Source organism: Alligator sinensis, unplaced genomic scaffold (assembly GCF_000455745.1).
Source record: "Alligator sinensis unplaced genomic scaffold, ASM45574v1 scaffold157_2, whole genome shotgun sequence".
Taxonomy (NCBI): domain Eukaryota; kingdom Metazoa; phylum Chordata; order Crocodylia; family Alligatoridae; genus Alligator; species Alligator sinensis.
This window is the reverse complement of record NW_005842107.1, coordinates 472524-496295: the sequence shown is the minus strand read 5'-3', so window position 1 is coordinate 496295 and position 23772 is coordinate 472524. Positions and strand designations below refer to the sequence as shown.

Sequence of the window (23772 nt, the reverse complement as noted above, 5' to 3'; positions counted from 1 at the left end):
GCTGGGGCGCACTGGCTGTGCATTAGGGCCCCAAGCCCCATACACCTCCCAGGCTGGGCAGCAACCCAACCCCAGTCCCTCCCTGCCCACCTCCCTCCCTCCCTCCCTGTGGGCCTCACCCCCCCCCCCCTGCCAGACTTACCTATGGGAGCTGCTCTTCAGGCTGCCTGTCAACCTTGTGCATGTCCCCTGCCTGCCTGCCCTCCTCCCACTCCCCCTAGCCCTTTGCAGGCTGAGACTCTGCCGGTCTGCAAAGAGCTCTTTGCAAAAGAGCAAAACCCATCTGGTTCTTTGTTAAAATGAAAAATCCACATTTGTCTTGGGTAAAAGGGAAAATCCACATTTTTCCCCCCTTTGCTGTGGGAAACAGAAAACCCAGATCCCTGTTGATCACAGGCTAGCTACATTATGACCATTATAATATGTTCGGTTTTAAGACTTTTGTCTAGCCAGAAAAAATTCACAAAATTCTTAAAATTGGCAGTAGTTTACTTGACATATAGATACAGAATATAAAGTTTGCAATGTGACTTTACTTTTTGAAATTTCATCTTTAGGGAGAAAACTAGAGACATATTTTGGCAGATAGGAGGACATTTCCTCCTCCACATTATCAGGTTTATCCAAAGCTCCCTGGCTGGAAGCCAGATACACAGCCTGTATCCCTCCTTGTGAGAGGTGGATGAAAGGAGGATGAGCTACGTGCTCACAACATGGATATGTACTCTCTCACCATGCAGTCTATTGAGTTAGAGAGACCTTACAAGATCCATTTCTAACTCACTTAGTATGCTCCTTACCACCAGTGTTTCAACAAATGTAATTTAATCCTTCAAATTGGACCTGTGGGAGGTGGGTTGGAAGCTTAAAAAATCCCAGAGAAAAATTTGCTAATTTTGCCATGTGGAGGAAGGGGTAGGGCAATCCTTCTAGATCCTGAACAAAACCTGGGGCATTTATATATGTGCTCCTGGGAAAAGGGGGGGGGGGGGGACTTTAATTAGCACAGCTCAAAGAGCCATGCCATTTAAAGCACCTGGAGTGTCATGTGTATCAGCGTCCCTGTGCTGAAAAATGGTGGCTGGTACTTTGAACTAAAACTCATTGAACAAGCTTTAAAGTGCCCAACTTCCTTTTACAGTGCAGGGATGCTGATACACATGATACTGGAGTCTGCTGAAGTGTGGTAATTACCATGCTCCAGCAGGCTTGATTAATTGAGTCTGCTCCGATGCACTGTAATTACAACATGTCGGAGCCGCCTCCCTGCATATGTATAGGAGCCCCTGGTGATCAGCCATCATACTGGTACTCTACAAAACAGATTACTAGGCCAGGGTGGGACTGGGCCAGACCTGGAAATGGTTCTTTGATAGCAGCATGGAGAAAAAGAACGTTAATTTCTTTAAATTTTCTTCAGTATAATTAAGCTTGGCAAAATTCAATTTTTAGCAGTAAGTGTCAATTTTACCTCACACTCACAGACCGATGAAAAAATATTTCCATCACTAATAATTGAAAGGTATAGAAAGAGGACATAAGAATTAGGGCTATGCGAAGCTTCGGTTGCTGATTTGGTTCTGCGGAGATTCGGCCCAATTTGGAGACCTAATCGCTGAATCTGAATTGAATTGGGAGACCAATAAAAAGGTCTGAATCCATTCGAAGTCTCCAAATTGATTCAGAAAAAATTAGGAGAGCGAGCTGGACGCAGACTCTATGCTGGTAAGTAGGGGGTGGGGGACTGAAGGAGGGCAGAAGGGACCATGGGCAGACCCCCACCAGGCCCCATTTCCTGCCTGCTCCCCCAGCTCCCCTGAGCACCCCTGACCCCTGCCCACTCTCCTAGCCCCATCAATGGCTGCTCTGCCCAGCCACAGCGTCCCGGTGCTTTAAAAAAAAAAAAGCCCCACACTCACCAGCTGCTGCAGCAGCTTCCAGGGCCTCTGGGAGCTTGTGGCATTGCCCTCCCATGCAGCACAGGGCAGTGGGGAGAAATGGAGATCACCACCACCCCCCACCCCTGCTGGAAGGAGCCAGTGAGTGTGGAGCTTTTAAAAATTTTTTTTCAGCTTAGCCATCAAAATTATTTAAAAAATAAAAATTGAATTCTGCTAAACCTAAGTATAATAAAGAAGAGGTCGGACTGGAGGAGGTATACTAGAAGTTATAAAGAAGTAATAGTTCATTGTTTTCCTTATGTCATATCACAAACTAAAATTTTGGAGGTAGAACATGCTCTCCTGCAATAATACAGGAGGAAATTCATGGAAAGAGAGCTCTCCTCCAGTTATTTCATATTTGCTTCTCTTTATAGGATTTTATGCCCTGCTGATAAGCAAGTATATGGACAGCAAAATAATGCAGAGAGAACTTTACACTTTCAAAGCACTTTACAGATATTAACAAATTAACCTTCATGTAACCTTAGTAACCTAGTTATGTGGGTATTTTACAGAAGAGAAAATTAAGAGTTAAAAAATGTTTCTGAGTTCAGGTTCCAGCTAACTAAAATGTTTATTGCAAAATTTTCCTGAAATGCTACGTTTGGGCAGTATACTTGTTAGGTCATGATTTCAAAATTGAATATATTTGTTAAATGACCATTCTAAACTAGAGTAGCATTTTAGAATAGAAACACATAAGCTGCATTAACATTAATTATCTTGTCATACACTTAGAATTGTGCATATTTTTTTTTCAAAACTAACTTTTACTTTCTCCTAAGTGATTTTATTTTTCCTGGTTCATCCTTCAATATATGGCCAATGAAAACTAAAAAAGCTGTTGACTTGCTATTGTATTTCAGACACTGTTCCTTATTAGAGCCTATTCTTGATTGATTTTTGGCTCTTTGTCCTGCATTTGTATTATCTTTGTCCCAGATTTTTATCAGAGACTTGAGAGCTGCAGTCACCTGGTTAACAGGCTTAGCTTTCCTTGAGTGTCAAGAATTCAAATAAATGAGTCAGCAGCACATATTCTTTTGTTGTCTTTTATAATGCAGCGATAAATGGGTGACACAGAAAACTCTTTTAACATCCTCTCACATCCACATGTTCACAGGGCTAAATTTTAAATGAACTGGTAAAGTTAAGCATTAATGAATGAAAGGAAAGATTTTACACAAGCTATTTAGGAAGCCATTCCAATTTAAAATATATATTTCGCATGCAGCTGTGTTGCTAAAGGAATATATCTAATGGGCCTTTAGAAATGTTCCTTATGGTACACATGAAATAAAATCTCATTAAACAACAAGTAAGAGAAAGTAATTTATCTGGATTCTTGCTCCAACAGTACTTGTGCACAGTACAACAGACTGGGGGGGCTACAGTTAATCTTCAGATGGGAGGTGCCTCCCTCCCAGTGCCACTGCCATTTGCCCCACTTCCTCCTGCCCTGAGTGCAGCCCTGGCCCAGCCCTTCCCTCCCCACCAGGAAGATGCCAGCCCAGCCCCTGGCCCCAAGTCTGCAGTAGACAGCCTGCCCTCACCCCGCTCACAAATCCAGGGGGGCACATGCCCCCCCCATGCCTCCCCCAAGGTTCTGTCCTGTGCCCTTCCTCACCTCAGCTGGGCAGCATTTACCCCTGGCCCAGCCCCACTCCCTCCCTCCCTGTGGGGGCCTCGATGTGCCCTCCCCCCACGCCCCTTCTCTCTCCCATGCCTCCTCTCCCCCAACAGAGTTACCGGCCAGACACTGCTTTCCAAGCTGCCGGGCTGCATGTCGGCTATTGGATTGGTATCGGTCAATATGGCTGGTTAATAATCGACCATCAATATTGCTAAAAAAATCTTTATCAGTGCACCCCTACTCAAAATTATCCTACTTAAATTTGGACACCCAATCAAATGACTGAGTTGAAAGTAAATTGAAATACTTAAACGTCCAACCCAAAGCCTTTGCAAGAATCTTATCATTTACACATTCAGTAGTTTATTTTGCTATGAATCACCACTCGTTGCAACTGAAAGTACACAGAAGAACCATCCTGTGCCCATTTAGATATGTAATTCATTTGTTTCTTTCCTGTGTGCAAGGCAGACAAATATTACAGCTGATTTACAGCAAGATTTCTCTTACGTGTGTTTTTTCTCAGCCCCAGTTCTGGAGTGATATTGAATCCGTCTCCTCTCCCCGTGCATTTCCCCCCTATAAAAGTAGTCAATTTTAATGGAAATAAGGGAAGGAAAACGTTATAACAGAAGAAAATAAGAGACGTTCAAACCAGCAATTTTTAAGGTGACATACAAGATAGGTAGCAGTGACACTAGGTCCTTGACTCAATTGAAGGTCATTGCTGTTAATATTAGGTCAAGAAGAGATTTTTCTAGTGATTTGGATCTAAGAAAAGGGAGTTCTGTGGTGGTGGTAAGCTGATTACCACAGCATTTTGGTTTTGGCTCTGTTCTTGTTTTCGTTTTAAGTAACGTTAAGTGTTGTTAGGATATTCTGTGCAAATTCCGGCTCGCCTGAAAATAGTAACATTTTGTATTTTGATGATATCGATTGGCTTAGGTTGTTTTGTTTTTTTCAGAGCATGAAACCGAGACGATCACCACCAAATAAGGGTGGCTATAATTTCAAAAGTAAATCAGAAATGTAACAAAAACACCATCTTATTCTATTTTAATGGTAATGGGGCCAGGAAGGAATTTTTTCCCCTTCCTGTTGCTACAGATGTCAGGGTTTTGTTTTCCTTCCTCAGAAACTTTGTGTGTTGACCACAACAAAAGCTGAGGGACTTTGGGGTATGCTGATGTTCCTGCTGGGACTTTAAAAACCCCAGACGGTCCGGGTTAGAAGGTCTTATTTCTCTGTCCAGGGTTAGACTGATCACCACGTTTAGTCTGTGGTCAGATTGGCATAGCTTGTAACAGGCAGACATAGTCCTAGCACAGAGATCTATAATGATGAATGATGAGCGTGAAAAAGATGATTCCTTGCATATGTTAATCTAATCTTTTATGCATATCTATACAATTGTGTTTTCCTTTGTTTTCCAATTGTAGTAATGTCAATTCTGACAGGCATTGTTTCAGATTTGCCCAAAATCTTATGACAGCAAATATTTTTGGAGGAGTCCAGCCTTAGGTGGCAGAAGGCTCATAATGGTTGACTTCTGCAACTTGGTGCTTGAGTTCCTCTAGAGCAGCTTGTAAGGTTTTGCCCATGTCAGGTTAGATCTGACCATAACCTTGATTTTGCTACAAATCCTAGCTTCAGCCTAATTCAGAAATAGATTCAAACAGCATTTCCCTAATGGACATTTCCATTAATTTGAAAATAGCTCCTGTATCCATGAGACGACCTTTAAATCAAGCAAAAAAATTCTGTTCTTTTCCAATTCCTATAGAGAACACCACCTTAAGAACAGGGAATAATTTTGAGACGAGCCATTTCAGGGGATCAGGTTTTACAAAGAGTTTATCCCTTCTTTGCCTACTTAGTATGCCATCCCCGTTCATCTCTTACACCCAGAACATTCCCCAGACTTCTCCTCTCCCCTGAGGCTCTGACAAATCTCCCCATCCTATGTTATGAAGTTTAGGGCCTCTCTGAATCCCGAAGGTGGAGTACACATGCACATTTTAGAGCAAGAAATGCTAATTACAAAATTCTTCACTCTGTGGGCAGATGCCACAAGTCGGATGGGGTCAGGTAGGGAATCAAGGATTGTGCTTTAACTAAGAGGTCACAGTTTTACATCAGTTCAGGCCTCTGTGCAGAATCACATATAGGCTGTGCAAAGTTTAGGCTGCTACTGAAGGTAACAGCCCAAAAGCATTAACAGGTCATAATAATAAATGGATGTATAAATCCAATTAACTGCTTTTCCTTAACATTTTTCATAACCTGTGGTGCATCATTTCTGTCTGAGCGTCACTGTCTTGGAATTATACACCGTTCCACTGCGAACCTAGGGCTGGGCAATTTTAACAGAGTGCAAGAAAAGTTAAATGAGCCAGAGGAACCTGTTTCCTTTGTTTCTTTCTTTTTTAACAAAAAGTTTTCCAAGTTGATGTTTTACACTGTGAAATCATTATTGAGCCTTTAATGTTTTTTTATTTCTTGGAATTATCAGCATAATGTTATCAAATGACTTTTATTTCACAAACAGATGCTCTGCAGATTAGGTCTCGTATTGCATTTTTTGAGTAAGAGAACATTATCCCCTTTTATGGATGTTTTTCACATTTCAGCATGAACATTTATAACTCTCCTATTTACTATCAGTGGGTTCCATCAGTCACTGTGTAATTTTTCTCAATTTCCTTACATTCCTGGTTTGTTTTTTTTTAAAAGCCTTGCCTCTACTATTAGATTAAATATTCAAACACAAACCAAGCTGTACTTACTTGTAAACTCTTGAACTGCAATTTTTATCATTTTTCTGTGTAGGTAGAGCCCAATTTTATAGACTTGATAACTACATTTTAGTATGTCCTGAAGTCCTTTGAGAGCAGCAGTATGCCTAGACAGATGAGTAGTCACCTAAGTTTATAAGAACGTAGCTACAGTGTAGCGTTGCAAATTTGTCTTTATGCCACCAGTGTTTTTCAGATGTTGCGGAAACATGTTTGTATGCTCATTATACTCCCCCAACAATGGAATGTATAAACTATTATAATCTGTAACATTTAGTTGACAGTATTTCACTGGTAGATCACTTTTAGTCTAGCATTACATCATAATCTTAGTTTTATAAAAACAAATGAGAGATACATAAACTCCTCTAGCTGCAGATGTGCACACCTCAATCTGCCTTGAGGGATGCAAGTTGAATTCACCTCAAATGTACTTTGATTCACATGCTGCTCTTGTGCTACTGCAAAATCCATTCTTTACACTGTAATATTTTACCATCGAGCTATGAACCCACATTTAAAAATCCTCCTATAAGAGAATGAAATCATTGCTGGCTATTGATTACTAGGCTATTACAGCCTTAATAATAACTTTCAGTTCAGCAGTTCCTTGCCTTTACCTCTGATCTTTTTTGCACTATGCACAATATAGAACAATCAATATTGCCAATATGAAACCATTTACATTAACTTAAAAAAAATTCAATAGGTTTCTATTTTTAAAGTGAAGCAAGAGAATAAACAATTTCATTTCATTAAGCCCCAAATTGCAAACTAATGAAAGAAATATTGGCTATTAAAAAGAAACAAAAATTAATTATATCCTTGTTTCCCCTAATTTCTCTTTTTTGTCCTAATTCTCCCGTGAAGGTCATGGGGAGGGGAGGAGGGCAATTGTGGAATTCCTTTCCAGCAGAAATGATGGAGAACGTGCATCTTGCTACCTTCTGAAGGAAAGTAAGACCCACCTACGTGCAAAAGTCTTCCCACCAAAGCAACCTGAAAACATGGTCTGACATCACTACCCTAAAGATCAGGGGAAAAAGTTACTCCAACCAGAATAACCAAGTGCTTTCTGATGACCAACATCAGGGAGAGAAGAGTGTATACTTCTATGGGCAGTTCCATAATATTTCTATCTAATGTTGTTAGTACCCAAAAATTGCTGTGGTAACACCTTGACAGGCAGGTTGCACCTCTCCTATGTACTGAAACAGATTTCCTGACATCCTGCTTGGATCCCTATTCAGTACAAGTCAATAGGATTCTTTCTCATGGACTCCAGTGGGCTTTGGATCAGACCTTAGCAAAGAAACTCAGTTAATTTGAACTTGTAATCCCTATGCAAACCACTTAAAAAACTGGAAAACACTATATACTACAGCGTGGAGCTATCTGAGTGTTCTCCAGTTTGGCACAATACTTGTTAAATCCCCAAATATGTGTATTGTACTATGCAGTGTGAACTGTAGCCATGCACATACATTTCCTTTATGTGGAATTCTGCAATTGAAGCTAAAATTTTTGTAAAAAAAAATATTTTCCTGTAAAATTACCATCTTCAGTATATTCAAAGCACCAGAGGGAAGCCCCTGACAATGGTTAATGGAATGGTATATGCACAGCATATATATGGGCAGAAAAGTGACGTGAAATGCTTGTACAAGTGCCAATTTCTGTAATCTTTTTCTCATCTGGAGGAGTTATTACGTATGTAAGTAATTCACTAGAGACTTTTATAAATAAGTTTTGCTCACCGTAAAATCTGCCCTTTGTGACCTGTCAGGACCCACTGTCACTAATCCATGAAACTTGTAATGTGAGTTAACCGATGCTCTGATTCAATAATTTAACAGAAGCATTTTAAATAAAAGGGTGTTTAAAGGTAAAACTATTCTACCCCTTATTTTGTATGACCTGACATCTCTGAGAGCCATAAACTTTCCTTCAGAGTTCTATAATGGAAATGTTTAACATTATACTTAATATGCCATCACAACCATTACCTTTGTCATGAGCATATATTTATCGTATCCTCAAATTCAAATGGACTTGTCACAGTATAATCATTTCTTTTACTTTGAGCGCTTGTTCCTGCTATTGTTAGTGCTCCAGAGATGCGAGATGTTTTACCACCCGGGCTCATTTGTTCTGTGCAAATTCATAGGACCAAGTGCAAAAAGGTGGTATGGACCGGTTCCTTCTCACTACTCTTGGTCTGCTCTGAAGCATCATCATCTACAGCTTAGCTACCACTATTTTTAGGTGATCACTTTTTTAGAGTCTTAGGGATCATTATACATTTAGCTAGAACTAACATAGCTTCGTGGGAATAAAGAGTTTATCTCCTTTATTTCTGTTTTCCTGTTTTCTTCTCCTTTGTCAGTAGGAAGACTATTATGTCTAAATCACTGTGTTTTAAGAACTGTGTATTGTGTGTTTTTCTATAAAAAGTGACCACATCACTAGTTTAGGCAGAAATATGTCCCTCTAAGCACAGGTTATTTTCACAAAGGACAAAAAAAAATCAAGGGGAAGACATCTATGAATGTTGTTGGATGACCAGTGAATGAGGATTGAATCATGGACCCATTTGTAACAGTGGGTTCAAAAGTACAGGGCTGTCTCTTGAAACTTGGCCTCAGTCAGCTCCATGCCTCCTTCCCCCAGGTTTTTGTTAACAGAAATTCAGTTTTCAAGAGACAGATGGTAAGGGAAAGGCCAGACTCCCTATTGAGGAGGAGGAGAAATTTCTTGCAAAAATTTATTTTGAAAAGAGGTCAAATTCTTCATCTCTTATTCTAAGATGGCTGAGACCCTGTAGGTTTTCAGCACTTGAGGTCATGTCCTGGTATTTGTTTCTCTACTGGTCTAGGAAAGGAGCCTTCCTTATGGCCATAAAATCAGCTAGGAGGCTACAGGAATTGGGAAATCACGACAGCACCTCCCATACTGTGTTTTATCTCAATAAAGTTTCACTTAGACCACTTCTGAAATTTCTTCCCAAGAGAGTTTCAGAATTCCAAATTAACTTGTTATATGCTTACCTATACTCTTGCCCAAACCACTTGAGTCATTAAAAAAAGGAAATTTGCTCTTAGATGTCAGAAGCTTCCTGGCCTCTGACTTGCAAAAGATGATAAGGGATGACATTTCCATTCAGCGACCTTCAAAGTGGGTCTTTGAATGTATGCTAAGAATTATCTAAATACATGCTAAAAATTATCTGAGACATTATCCATCAGGCCTGGGCAGCTTCTGTGGTTTTCATTAAGACTGTAGCTGCCATTGGCATAAACCAAGCAGCAACATTGGGTTTGATACATCCTCATGTAAAGCATTTGCTAATGCAGACATCTGATTTGGATGCCTCTTTTACTAATGCAGCCCTCCTGTACAAACTAGAATAGGACTTCAGTCACCTACTGCCTTAGTATTTAATTTAGGATTAATCTGTAGTGTAATGCATACAGGAGAGGGGAGCAGTCAGAGGGATTGTACTTTCAATAGTTCAAATAAGAATGCTAAACCAAAGTTAGCTACATTTCCACTAACATTTCTTCTTCTGTTCCTGTCCGTTTTTCCCTACCCACCTGTGCTTTGAGAAGTTCATGGTAGAAAAGAAACGAGAGTGCCAATGGGTCCTACATTCTCTTGGTCCTGTCCGTCTGCTGCACAGGGTTGGCTAGGTAGGGTGCATGTGTGGAGCAACAAATAGGCACTGTTGTCAGAAATTGTCCCACCTCCGGTATTGAACACGTGCACATCTAAGTGGAATACCCCGAGGGAATGTGTGTCAAAAAACTCCTGTTGCTCTACAGGCAAGTAATGTGAACTGTTGAGGGAATAGTTCAGAAGACATTTACTGGTCATCTCTTTAGTAATAAATGAGTGGAAAAGACATGATACAGTGTAAAACTTGAGACTCGGACCCCAATGCATGTCGCTTCTGTGTTTTTGTATGTCTTTGCAGGAATACCACGTGTTGATCCAATGATGTTTGTTTAGTTCCTTTCCCTCTTTTTTTAGAGAATGAGTTTGGTTTTTACAATATGGCTCTTTGTCTTCTCTTTCATAGGCATTTCCTATTTAAACATGGATCTGGTTCTTCAGCTATCTTCAGTGCAGCCAGTCAGAACTATCCTTTAACATCCAATACTGTTTACTCTCCACCTCCTAGGCCACTTCCCAGAAGTACCTTTTCTAGACCTGCCTTCACTTTTAACAAACCTTACAGGTGTTGCAACTGGAAGTGCACTGCTTTGAGTGCTACAGCTATTACAGTTACGCTGGCTTTGTTGCTAGCCTATGTTATTGGTAAGCCTCTGTTTCTTTTCTTTACTGAATGATTCTTAACTTTTCCGTTCAATGATCACAGTTGTTTTCATCTTAACGTCAAGTATCATGTTTTACTAATAGTGCTTGCAGGGGTTGGAGCCGGGTGCTGCTTTGTAAGTTCCAGCAAGCAAAATACAACCTAGGCCAGAGGTTGAAAATAACACGGAGCTCTAATTAACTTTATACTCTATTAACCTCAAAAACTGCCTAATAGGCGAAGAAATATTACTCAAGATGGCATGTTTACACTAGTCCAGGACTCCCACTGTTTTTAATTGCTGTGGCTGACCATTTTTTTCTTGAATTAAAAAGTTGCTCTGATTTTCACACTAAGAGTTATAACTCTGGCTGCAACTTTTAAATTATGTTGAAAGCTTTCGATTGGATTTTCCCTTGATCACAATTTTTAGTTTATTTCCTCTGATCCCAAATTAAAACATTGGTACTTTCCCCTTAATCTTAGCTTCTTTGACTAGATTTGCAGCTGTCTTAAAAAATACTTTGTATTTTGTGCCATATATTCTTTCTAAGATGTGTTCTGCTGTCCCTGTATTGAATTTATGTTAGAGGAAAAATGTTATGCAGATTGAAATATGCTCTTAATTAATTTCAGGCTCCTTTTTGCTAGGCAAATAACTGCAATTTTGTCATTACAATGCACTGACAGAATTCATCAAAATGGTCAGAAACTCCTTCCTTTTTTGGAAGAGGAATATGGCAGGTGGGCTTAGAGTCAGCATGATTAAAATCATACTTGACAGGAACACTTTATTGACTTTCTAGGTGACATTTTATTTTGACTAAACATTAATTTCCACAGTTGGATAGTTTTGCTGTCTGACGCTTAAGTTATATACATTTATGTTACATTTTAAACACACATGGCAATGTTCAATAAGCATGGCAAATTATTTTTGTCAATCTGGACACATGCATATGCTGTCTCACTTGTTCACTGGCTTCATTTATATAGCGAGAAGTCCGCAGGTAGGGAGGGACTGAAGTATCCACTACTTACTTCAACCTAGAGCAGGGGTCAGCAACCCCCAATGCCAGAGCATGGGAGACAAGGCCATTTTGCTTGGCATGCCACAGTTGGCCCCGGCTCCGGGCAGCTGCTGCCAGCCACGGAGCCTGGGCTGCTTGCAGCGGCTGACCAGGAGGCTGCTGCTACAAGCAGCCTGGGCTCCATGGCTGGGCTCCCACGCTGGGAGCAACTGCACGTGCACCTCAGGGCACATAGCGGGCAAGGGGCCAGGGTTGTGCTGCCCCAGGCCCCTTTGCAGCCATGCGCTCTGTGACATGCGTGCAGCTGCCACCACCGCAGGGCCCAGCTGGGGCTCTGGGCAGCTGCAGCTAGAGGCAGACAGGCTGCAAACAGCTGCATTGGGGTCCAGAGCCCTGGCACTGGTAGCTGCAGCTGCACGCACACCTTGGGGCATATGGTGGGAAAGGAGCCTGGAGCAGCACAGCCCCAGCCCCTCCCTTGCTGTTTGCCCGGAGGCATGCGTGCACATGCCACCGGTAGCAGGGATTGGGCCCCCCACAGGCCCTTCGCTGTCTGTCCCTACCATGCCAAGTCAAGGCATGGGTGAAGGCTGGGGTGTTTTTGGCATTCTGGCCACAAGTGTTGCTGACCCCTGACCTAGAGTACAAGTATTACTGGTTTCATCTGCAAACCGGCAACAGCACTTAGTAAAAAATAAAAAAAAAAATAAAAATGGCAGGATCCATTTTTGTTTTTCATAGTCCTTGAATGAACTCTTTTCACAGTTATTTTGCAGTACCAGCAGATGCAGATTGGCAGGTTCCTGACCTTGCATTTAACACATAATGGCTGTGAAAAAACAGGTGATTCAGGGCTAATGGCACAAAGATCCTTTCTACTTTGCATTCGAATTTCCAGTTTGGTCCACTTAATAGTGACAAAGCCATTTGGTTGCTGTTCAGTGGCCTGCATCATGAGTTTATGTTTTCAGTCCAATTTCTAGTATACAGGTGTCTGTCTTACAGAAAATCTCTGTTGCCTCTCATATGCTCCCTCACAATACATTGTAGAAGAGTGTTTGACCAAAAGGGCACAGAGGCTGAACTAGCTTTGCAAATGTACCTACAAATGAGGCATTATAGCTGTGGCTTGCACTGATGCTGTTTGCTTGCACTGCATTCTATAATCTGTACACGTATCTTCCAGAGATAGAGAGTGGGCTTCAGTGTCCGGCACCAAATAGTACTACCCTAAAAACTCTTCTTTGTGCATGTGTTCCTGTCCCCTCTTTTTACCTGTCTTTTGCCATTTGTTTGATTAAAAAATGTAATGAATGCATATTTCTTAATGGACCTGAGAGAGATGAAATTCATCTCAGTGGAGTAAAACAGCACACATGGTAATTCAACAATGCTACCTTGGCATGTCTGTTGGTGACGAGAAGCCTGCTTTGCTCTGCAAGGTTAATTTTGTCTAAGAAATTTTGACAAACCCAAGGATCTTCAAAGAGCAACCTACCTCCCGCATAAACATTTGTTTATCATTTTACAAAATAATATTTCAACTGTATAATCTTGCTATGCCATAATGCTAGGGGATGTATTTTAAAGCACTGCCAGAAATTGCATTATTGTTTATTCCATTGAAAACATACAGGAAAGGCTTTTGTTTGTGGATAATAAAAAATGTTGGCTAGGATTTTCAAAGCTATAAGGGATTTGGATTCCCAATATTCCATTGAATTTCAAAGTAATTTGGATGCTTAATTCCCTCGGGTTCCTTTGAAAATCCCTGCCATTGATGTCTCCTGCTTTGCATTTTTCACTCTATGAAAAGCTGCTTTTCCACCCAGTGCAAACCTGCTGGAGTGTTTTGTGCTTCACTGCCTGAATCCTGCTTTGGTCATTTGGAGTTCTGCCTGGCTAACTGGACCTCTCGCACCTGTCTGGCTAGGGTCTGCCCAAGGCAGTCATACAGTAATTCAGCAGCTAATGGAACTTATTTCAAATGGAAAATTATCAGGGCTCATGCATTTGTATTGAAGGCAAATGACAGTTTTTACTCACATTGACTCAGGACTTTGTTTTTTGTATAGAAAGCTAAGCAGAAGTAGGCAAGGGAAGCACAGTCACTATTCCAGTCTGTGAGAACAATATAGGCCAGCATTTCTCAAATGGCGGCTCATGGCTCATAGATGAGACACGGAGTGGCCAAGAGGGAGCACGTTGAAATAGGCAAGAGCTAGGACTCCAGAGGAGCAGCCTAGGCAGAGAGGAAGAGGAGGGTCTCTTCCCTCACTCTTGTTTCTGTGCTATACTGTTGCTGCTGCAGTTTGTCACACATCCTTTCCTCTCTACCAACACTGTGGTCCATTCCAGGATGAACACTCTTAAAGGCAACTTGGTGTATCTCCCCAGGTGCCCTCAGCCTCCCAGGTTTAAAGAGCTTCCCCAGAAGTAGAGTACAATGTCCAGAAAGGAAGGAGGAAAAGAACTGGAACATCTCCCTAATTGCCACTCAGCTACAGGCAGCACCTGCCATCTCTCCCCTCTCCAGCATTTCCTGTCAGTCTCCAGTACCAGTGTCCCTCGTCTTAGAAAGCCAGCTTAGCAGCATTCAGTGCTAACCTCAGTATCTAACACTTAGATTCAGTATGTAGCCCATGCAGAGCTCCCTGAAGGAATTTAGTCAAAAGCTGGTAAATGGCTAGATAATATTAGCAAGGTTCTCAGAAGCATGGGCGACTGGTGCCTCCTAATACTGGGGGAGCACCAGCAGCTGATTGCTGACCGGAGGGGGGTCCCCCAGCATCCGATCAGGGGCGGAGAGAGAAAAAAAATGGGGGGGGAGAGCATGTGTGCACACCCCCCCCCCACATGGGAAAGTCTGCAAGGGAAGCTGCGAGGGGAGGGGAAAGGGACATGGGGGGGAGGGAGCAAGGCTGGGATTGGCATTGGGCAAGGATCAGACTCAGGGTTGGGGTCTGCTGCACCCCTGCAACTGTCCCCATGCTGGGGTCATTGCCCAGCATTGACCCTGGCTGCCTCCCCGCACCACCTGGGGCTGCCCGGAGCTGGAGCGGGGCCAGCCTTGGCTGTGCCCCCCGAGCCGAAGGAGATGGAGCCCCCAGAACCCCCGCCCAAGTCATGCAGGAGCTACTGGACTCCACTTGTCCCATGACCCGGCCTGGCCGGGGATCCGTTCACCATGAATGGGGCCCTGACCGGGCCACGTCATGGGGCAATCAGAGCCCAGCGGCTCTTCTAGGGCTGCAACACATTGGAGCCAAGGGGTTGGGAGAATGTGCTGCCCCTCCCCTGGCTCCCATGCAGTGCACGCAGTGGTGGGAGCCACTGGGCTCCAACTGCCTCACGTCCTGGCCTGGCCGGGGCCCCATTCATGTGAATGATTCACCCCTGCCCCTACCCCACTCCCTCCTGCACTGTGGGTGTCTTGATCTCCCCGTCCCTCTCCCCCGCAAGAAACCTTACTTACCTGCCTGTGCCTGTTGGGCTGGGCCGGCTGCAAGCCAGGCACGCCCCTCCCCCCTGCTGCAGCAGCCTGTGGCTGGGTTGCACAGCGGCAGTGTCGGTGACACTTCTCAGGAGGGGCCCAACCAATCTCAGGAGGTGCACATGCACCCACATGCACCCCCTATGCATCGCCAATGCTCAGAAGGGAAGTTTTTACATAGTGATGCAATGGGAAAGTGAGCTAGCCCACTACCACTGTGCAATTGTTTAAATCTATTGGATGTCTAGTAATCTGATTCAGGGATAGATGCCAACAGCCCATAAAGTCTACCCTCCATACTAGGCTACCTGCTATCGTTAACAAAGGATGGGATAAACCCTTTCTCAGGGCCCCATGCATAAACACATGAACATCTGTCGGTACAATATGCCGGTGTTAAAATACTGCCTTTCAGTTGTGTTACAGACATGAATTTCTTTCAAAGATATGAAATAATCTGTAGGAAAGACAGGAGGGAAGAACTTTTTAAATGTAACATAGCCCTTTTTTATACATGTATCCTCTATAGTAAAACACACTTCTATTACATCTCTGAACTGGAAAATATGTGCTAAACTGAGAAATTGCCAGCGATGTATAGTTCTTCTTGGTTTGGTTTGTTTATTTTCTCATGAAAGGTTTTCAGTTATGTAAGTTCTATAGTAAATTCAGGTACTCGCTAATTGGGCTATTCAGATTTAATATTCACTATGCCCATATCTGGGAGATTAAATATTTAAATGTGTTCATGATCTGCTCTTATGAGTCAGGTTCCTTAATTCTTTCCCTTTTGTTAGGGATGAATAATAGCATATAAACTATTTTGAAAGTTCACTTGCTCCATAGAGTTTCATATTTGCATATCTTTTCATGCCAAGAATTTAAATGTTCATGTTTTAAATAAGAGTAGGTGAATGTACAAAAAGACTTTGTAATCGTATTGGATGCAATGCTCTACAATTAAAATTTGCTCTAACAAGTCTTTTCTTTGCACTCACTGTGAGTTATATTGGTTCATATTGTACAATTCTCACTTGAGGAAAGTTTCAGTAAAGTTATAGGACATTTTGCCTGAGTAATGAATGACTACAGGTTTTGGTCCAAGATGTGTAGCTTTATCATTACTGTAGCTGGGCATACACAACCACATTCTGTTCCCATTGAAGTCCATGGCGAAGCTCCCATTGGCTTCTGCTATGCAAAATCAAATGCCTATAACTGTTACTTTGAAGGATAAAGGGGAGTCTGCTAATGGCAACATTCAGATTTGCCCTATCTGTCTTTAAAAAATTACCTGTTGTAGTATGATGGTGAGTTGCTATTCCAGGCCAGATAAACCCAAACCATAGTTTGTTAATAGACAACTTTACTTCTATGCATGTTCAGTGACTATACATTGTGATTTCAAACCAGTTTCCTCATAATCGCTTTTAGATATCTATAAAATCTATATATCACAACTAAAATAGGCCCAAACCTAAGCTATAGATTGATCCTCAGCATTAATGGGTTTTGGGTAATGGGATAATTTTGGAAGATGGCTCCCATATTTATAGTGAACCAATCCAAAAATCTAGGCCCCAGCATCCTAAGATGTGGCGGACTTATTAATCAAAACTTGGCATATTACTACCCAGGGCCTTTGTTGCTATCATTGACCATTGCAGTTTCAAGACGACATAAGGGAGCTTTAATTGAAAGGATTTATTCCTTTGGTGTTGTCTTTTGGGATACTGCTCAATAAGGTTTTTTAAATACATTTTTTCTGCTTTCTCAGTATTGGTCAGAAAACTGCTACACGTACTGTTTGACTGTTGTCACTGAAATAAACACAAGTATCCCAAGGAGATCAAGGGAAATATATGGTCCTATAAATGGTTGTTTAAAAACCAGCGGAGGCTGAAAATCTGTAGTCGCATTATTCAGTTTACCAAATCTCCCCAGCTACAGAATGTACATTTTCTTGTTAGGAGAAATGTCTGTGAATAGGCTGTAAACTCACAGATGTTGCAGTGAGGCACAGGAACTGCTTATTTCATAAAAAGAGATATTTGGTGTGTTGTCATCTCTTCACTATAAATCAACTCTTATTTCCCACTGAATCAGAGCTCATATTTGTGCTTTTCTTCCATCCTCTCATATATTTTGGCAACAGTGATGCATTGGTGCCAGTCTGCAATACAGTTGCTTGAATTTACAAATAAGTCCTGTGAAGAAATCAGAAAGAGAGATGCCCATAGGCAACACACCAGGAGAAAGCTAGGTTAATGCTTTTCATCAGTGTTTAAGGGAGCATGGCTCCAGCTTCTCTGATGATCCTTGAGAGTTGTATCAAGAGTTTGAGTAGTTAGGAGTTTATTAGATTAGTTTATTAGATGCATCCTGTTGCTGAATGAGTCCATATGCAAGACAAAACATGTGAGATCAACCAAACCTGCCTCTTAATGTGCATGCTTTCTGTAGCACATAAAAACTGTCTGTATGTTCAAAGATTATGTATATCTTTATGCATATCTGAAAAGTGATTCATTTGGGGCAAGCCCTTTCCAACTTTGCTGGAATAAGCCATTTAAAAATTGAGAAAGTAGCTTACTCTTCACAAATATTGCATAAAGTAAATTGCAGCTGAACACAAGGTACAGATGCAGAGCTAGAGACTCTCCTTCTCAGGTCTGCACTTCAACATTTGCCCTACAAAGGGATGGAGCCCAAAGTGTCAGCAGTCTAGTATATCTTGTGGGTCTTTGTAAAACTGTTCTTTACTTTAAACCTAAGGTAGCTGTCATCAGCGTAGATAATAAATTTTACATTCGTGTACATTAATCCTTTATTTTTTTGCACCTAAAGAACGCCCATGATAATTTATCAAAGACAGATTGTGGATGAGGAATTTGAGAAATGAAATAGACCTATGACAAAATTAGCTTTTTCTGAGTGGATGAAAGAGAAGCCACATGCAGACATGGATTGATATAGGCCCAAATCCTACAAATTGCTTCACAGGAGATAACCACCCTCATTCCCTGCCTATTGACTTGGATGTTTCTCTGAAGAGGTTCATAAAGTAACTTGCCATACTAGTAAGATATTTTCTCATCTTAATTGATAGCCATAGTACAGAGAAACAAAGCTCACCCCTTGACCTATTACAGAATCCATCAAGACAACTTCTGTAACAAAACTGAAATCTCAACCAGGCAAAAGTATAATTGTGGGTTACAGGGGTGTAGGTTGTAGCCGTGTTGGTCTGAGGACATAGGCAGACAAGGTTCTTTGGGTGTCGGGGAACAAAGTTGTGTTTCTTGCAAAGGCTTAGAAAATATATGTCGCTGTTGAGTTTGGCTTCTTTCTTTTTCATGTATTTAAGTTGGTCTGATAAAAGATATCAGATTCACCCAAAGAACCTTGTCTGCTTATTGTGGGTTATAAATTTAAAAGGGTGATTCCTTGTTTCTGATTCATGATTGTTAATCGTAGGTTTAATGTTCTGATACGTTTCAGGGTGTTGAACCAAAAAAATGTCACTTCCTGGGCACATTTATACATGCAGTTGGTGCAGCTGAATAAACTCTGGTACAATTCGTGCTACAGTTTATTGCTCCCAGGCACAGTGTTTATACATGTGCCCAGGATTGCAGCATGTTGAGCCAAAGCAGCGCAGCCATGGCTGGCAGGTAGCCTGGGGATCAGCCTGCCAGCCTGGAACTGCTCCCCACTGGCTCAGTGGGCTGCAGAGGGGCTGGCTGGGGCATAAGGGTGATACGGTTTGGGGCTAGCCAGCAGGCAGCCCCTGCACTATAGCACCTTCATGCCCCAGCTGGTACATGTGTATTTTGCCCCATCTACATGTGTATTTTGGTGCACTAAATAACTCTGTCATAGGATAGTACTTGTATCGGGCAGTACTATCCTACAGTGGAGTTAATTAGTTCACTGCAGCCTAATAGCACCGTGCATGTAGATGGGGATTCTGTACCATGGAGCTAATTAGTCAACTCTGCAGTAAAGTGCATGTGTAGATGCACCCCTTGGGCTTGTCTACACAAGAAGCATTAATGCGCATTAATATAATTTAATGTACATTACAGGTGTATGTCTACACATGTGCACTCATAATGTGCATTAAAAATGGCAAAATTAGGTTAATCACACCTAAATTTCATACCTGCAAATGCAGGTATCAAGTTTAGGCATGATTAGTTAAAGCGCATTAACGCACATATAAATGCAACCCAGCAATAACTTTCTGCCCAGCATCTCAGGGCACATGGCAGGGCTGCAGGGACTTGACACTAACTTTAGTGCCAAAGGGTGCTTGTACACATGGCAAACTTGGCCTTTAAAGCAGCTTAATTGCCCTTTTGCACTGCTTTAATGGCGTTGCTATTTACACGTTCAGCACTGTATTCTGCTCTAATTTCGTGACGATGTACACATTTGGCAGTGTATTTTGCTTTAAATGACTTTGTTATGTAGCAAGGTAAAACCCATCCAAAGTATTTTAGTTTGCTACATAACAAAGTGCCGCAGTGCACAGAGCGCTAGAAGCCCAGACGGGCTTGGGAAAACTCAGGCTTGGCAGGCTTCCAGTGCCCCGTGTACCGTCTCTGCTGCTTTCTCCCACCGCCGACACCCAGCCACCCCCCTGCTGCCTTCCCACTCTGCCCCAGGGGCACGCCAGCCCATTCCTGGGTGGTCCCAAGCAGCAGGAAGGTGGTGGGGACAGTGCCCGTTGCACTGCAGCCTACCTGCCTCTCCCGTGGTGGGGGGGCAAGCTGCCAGCAGGCCAAGCAGTCCCTGAGATGAGGAGGGCCCCCTGGTCCTTACCTCCATGGTAGCAGCACCCCGCAAGCAGCATTTTGCCCACTAGCACCTGACCCAGGCAGTCCCAGGGGGCACCACCACCATGGAGGAAAGCACCAGGCCGCGCATAGCTCAGGGGCTGTGCGACCTGGTGGCAGCTCATGCAGGCAGGCTCAACTGAGGGGGGGTGGAAAAAGAAAAGCAACGAGGAGCCTGATCCTTTTGTGTGTTCGTTTGTTTTTCTCCTGGAGCCTGCCTGCCTGCCTGAGCTGCACAGGACCTGGTGCTTTCCTCCATGGCTGCAGCGCTCCCCCAGGACCACCTGGCCACAAGCTGCCGCCAGGTCACACCGCCCCTGAGCTGCACAGGGCCCAGAGCTTCCCTCTGCGGTAGCAGCACCAGGACTGGGGGGGCCGTGACACACTGTGATGTCACGTAACATCACAGAAGTCCCTAAATTGAAACAGTGGGGTTTTTTAATAGATTTCATAGATAATAGTGCTTTAAAGAAGCTCGGAAGATCAATGAATTCAGCCCTCTGCCCCAGGGGCAGGAAGTCACCTAGGTCAAAGGATCCCAGCAAGATAGGCATCCAAGTATTTTTTTAAAGAGTCCAGAGTAGGTGTTTGCACCACTTCTGGAGAGAGTCTACTCTCCGAGCCCCCAGGGCCTGGAATAAATAAGTTTTTCCTTATGTCCAGCCTAAAACGGTCTTGGAGGAATTGTGACCGTTTGACTTTGACATCCCTTGGGGCACTCTGGTGAATGGGCGTTCCCCCAGATTGTGATGCACACCCCTTATATCCTTATAGGCAGCCACCAGGTCACCCCTTGGCTCTCAGCCTCTCAGCACAAGGCCTGTTCTCTTGCCCTTTGATCATGCACGTGGCTCTCCTCTGGACTCTCTCAAGCTTCTCAACATCCTTCTTGAATTGTGGAGGCCAGAATTGGATGCAGTACTCCAGCTGTGGCCTCAACAAAGCTGAGTACAGTGGGAGGATGACATCCTGAGATGTGCTTGAGAAGCATCTATGGATGCAAGCCAGTGTTTTGTTCGCTTTACCAGCTGCGACATCACATTGGTGGCTCATGTTCATCTTGTGGTCAATCATGACCCCCAAGTCCCTTTCGGCCGTGGTGCTAGCAATTGTAGCACTACCAAGCCTGTAAGCGTGATGCAGGTTTTTTTTCCCCTGAGGTAGAGTACTTTGCATTTTTCTGTAATGAATGTCCTCAGGTTTTTATCCACCCACTTTCTAAGCCTGTCAACACTGGATCACCAGCCTATCCTCAGGTGTGAATGCTTTGCCCCAGAGTTTGGTGTCATCAGCGAACTTGGCCAGTCCACTTCCGTCAATCACCACTCTCTGGGTCTGACCTCAGAGCCAATTCCCCAGCCATCAGACTGCGATGTAGCTGAGGCTGCAGTTGGCCAATTTTTCCGTGAGGAGATCATGGGATACCAGATCAAAGGCTTTTTTAATGTCCAGATATATGACATCAATCTTTTCTCCCTTGTTCAGGTGACATACAACACAATTAAAAACCCACCATTTCAATTTAGGGAGACCTAAACCCCCACCACATATACAAGCACTCAGATGTACTAACTTTATTCCAAGTCCCTGCACATGTAGACACCTACCAAAATCTCTTAATGTGCATTAGCTTAATGCGCATTAAATTTAGTTGCACTTAAATGCAAGTGCATTTACCTTGTGGTGTAAACAAAGCCCCAGTGTGCTGCAGAGGGGCTGGCTGGTGCACAAGCGTGCTTCAGTGTGGGGCTAGCCGGCAGGCAGTCTCCACACGGAAGCACACCCATGCCCCGGCCAGCTGGGGCAGCATCTATACATATACTGCTGCAGAGTTTTTTATTCTGCAGCAGGATAGTACTTGTATTTACAAGCACTAGCCTGCTGTGGAGTTAAAATAGTTTACTCCAGCCTTATAGGGGTGCACATGTATATGTTGGGATGTTTACTGTGCAGTATATTAGTCTACTGTAAACGTCTTCCGTAGATGTGCCCAGTATTAATTTTGTATTGCTGTTCTGTAATGGGCTATCTCAATATTCTTTATCTGCTGTGATGACAAATCTTGATTAGATAAGCCGTATCATAATACTAAGAACTTAAGGTACTTATGGAACAAATACAAACACAAAAGTAAAAATGGGAGGGAAGATAAATGTACAAACAAGTCTTTATTGGTATAAGAAGCTGTAGTACTGATTTTGTAGCTTTCTACTAACTGTTTTTAATAGTGTAGAAAGCTATCCATTTGCTTCTGTTTTAATGATTTGACTATAGTCAGTCTTCACTAGATCTGAGAAAAGAATAACCATTACATTGTAGAAATTTGCTCTCATAATATGTGACCCTATCAGCATATAATACAAGCCTTCAGTGTCACCAGTCTTGGTGTTCAGAGGTTCTTGAAACTCTGTACTCAAGTCCTCAGCACTTGTGATAATCAGACCCATAACTCTTAGGTTTAATTGCCAGTCAGTGTAAGATGCATTAATTATTTTAGACAGAAACATGCAACATTCCTCATGCACAACAAACTTGATATTATCTCACTCTTTCTGACCAGTCATGGGGACAACTATTATATCTGAACATTAAAATTATACAAGAGGTTAAAAATGTTGAAACTTAAGCCAGTGTAATGCCAAGAGAAAGAAAGAAACATCTTTCTGGCAGGTTCTGAGGATACTTTTTAAATGGCATATATAAAAGTGTGTTTGTGACATATAATCCTGGGGGATGGATAATACCGGTACAGGGGTGAAAGATGCATTTTAATTTCATGGCTCTGTAATATTAGCATCTTCACATATATATAGCTTAATACATGTTTGCTTTCTTTGTATTTAGCTCAGTATTGATAGCTAGCGGGTGAGTCTACACATGCCTATTAATGTGTAACAATAAGCTTCAGAGTTTATTTCTGCTGGGCGTGCATCTACACATGCACCAGGAATTGCAGTGCAGTGACCTAAGTCAGAGCAACCATGGCTGGCAGGTGGCCCGGGGGGCCAGCCTGCCAGCCTGGGGTTCCCACCTTGAATTGTTTCCCACAGTAGTCAGAAAAGATGCAAGATAGAGAAGATACAAATAATTAGCTCAGGAATCTGGAAATTACCCAGGGAAACTTAAGGGCAGATATGTTTAATTTGCATTGAAGGGTAGAAGAATACAATCTCCATTGCTAATCTTTTCATATATAAAAAGAGACCCAGCTTTGCACCCCTTCGTTACACTGGCAGAATATTTCTGTGGGATCACTTGTATTAAGTATCCATCATAGCTTCATGATTCTGCAGTGTATTCCTAGCTCTCACTAGCAGATACCAGCAGCGGCTTAATTTTGGACTTTTTGGTCATTTTCAGTCTCATCTCAATTATGTTGGAAAGAAAGTTCCTATGAAGGCCAATTATCCAGCATTGTGCTATTTGCTAAGGTTGTTTTGGGTTTGGTTTTGGTGTTTTATTTTGTTATCTGTCCCTAGTTCTGAGAAATGGTCTAGTTTGAAAAATGAAATCAGGTTATTCCTTATATGAGTGAGCTGAATGAAACTCCACAGCTTTAATTGTCCTGAAGATTTTATTTGTCAGATATAAAAATATATTACTTTGAAAGAAGAAAGTGCTTAAAAGTCAAGAGGGACATAGTCACCATATGGCACAAATCTTCATTTCATGAAATTACCTGGCCAGATATCACATCTCTTGCTTCATCATGATAAATCAC

General features: G+C 42.5%; 1 protein-coding gene across 1 annotated transcript in view; it reads left to right on the top strand.

Annotated features, from left to right (window-relative positions):
- TENM1 (teneurin transmembrane protein 1) overlaps window positions 1–23772 on the top strand; it is a 572606-nt gene that overhangs the window by 354798 nt on the left and 194036 nt on the right. The window contains exon 5 of the mRNA XM_025205187.1: window positions 10450–10688. Coding sequence (XP_025060972.1) covers window positions 10450–10688 — 239 coding nt within the window. The remainder of the gene's footprint in view (window positions 1–10449; window positions 10689–23772) is intronic.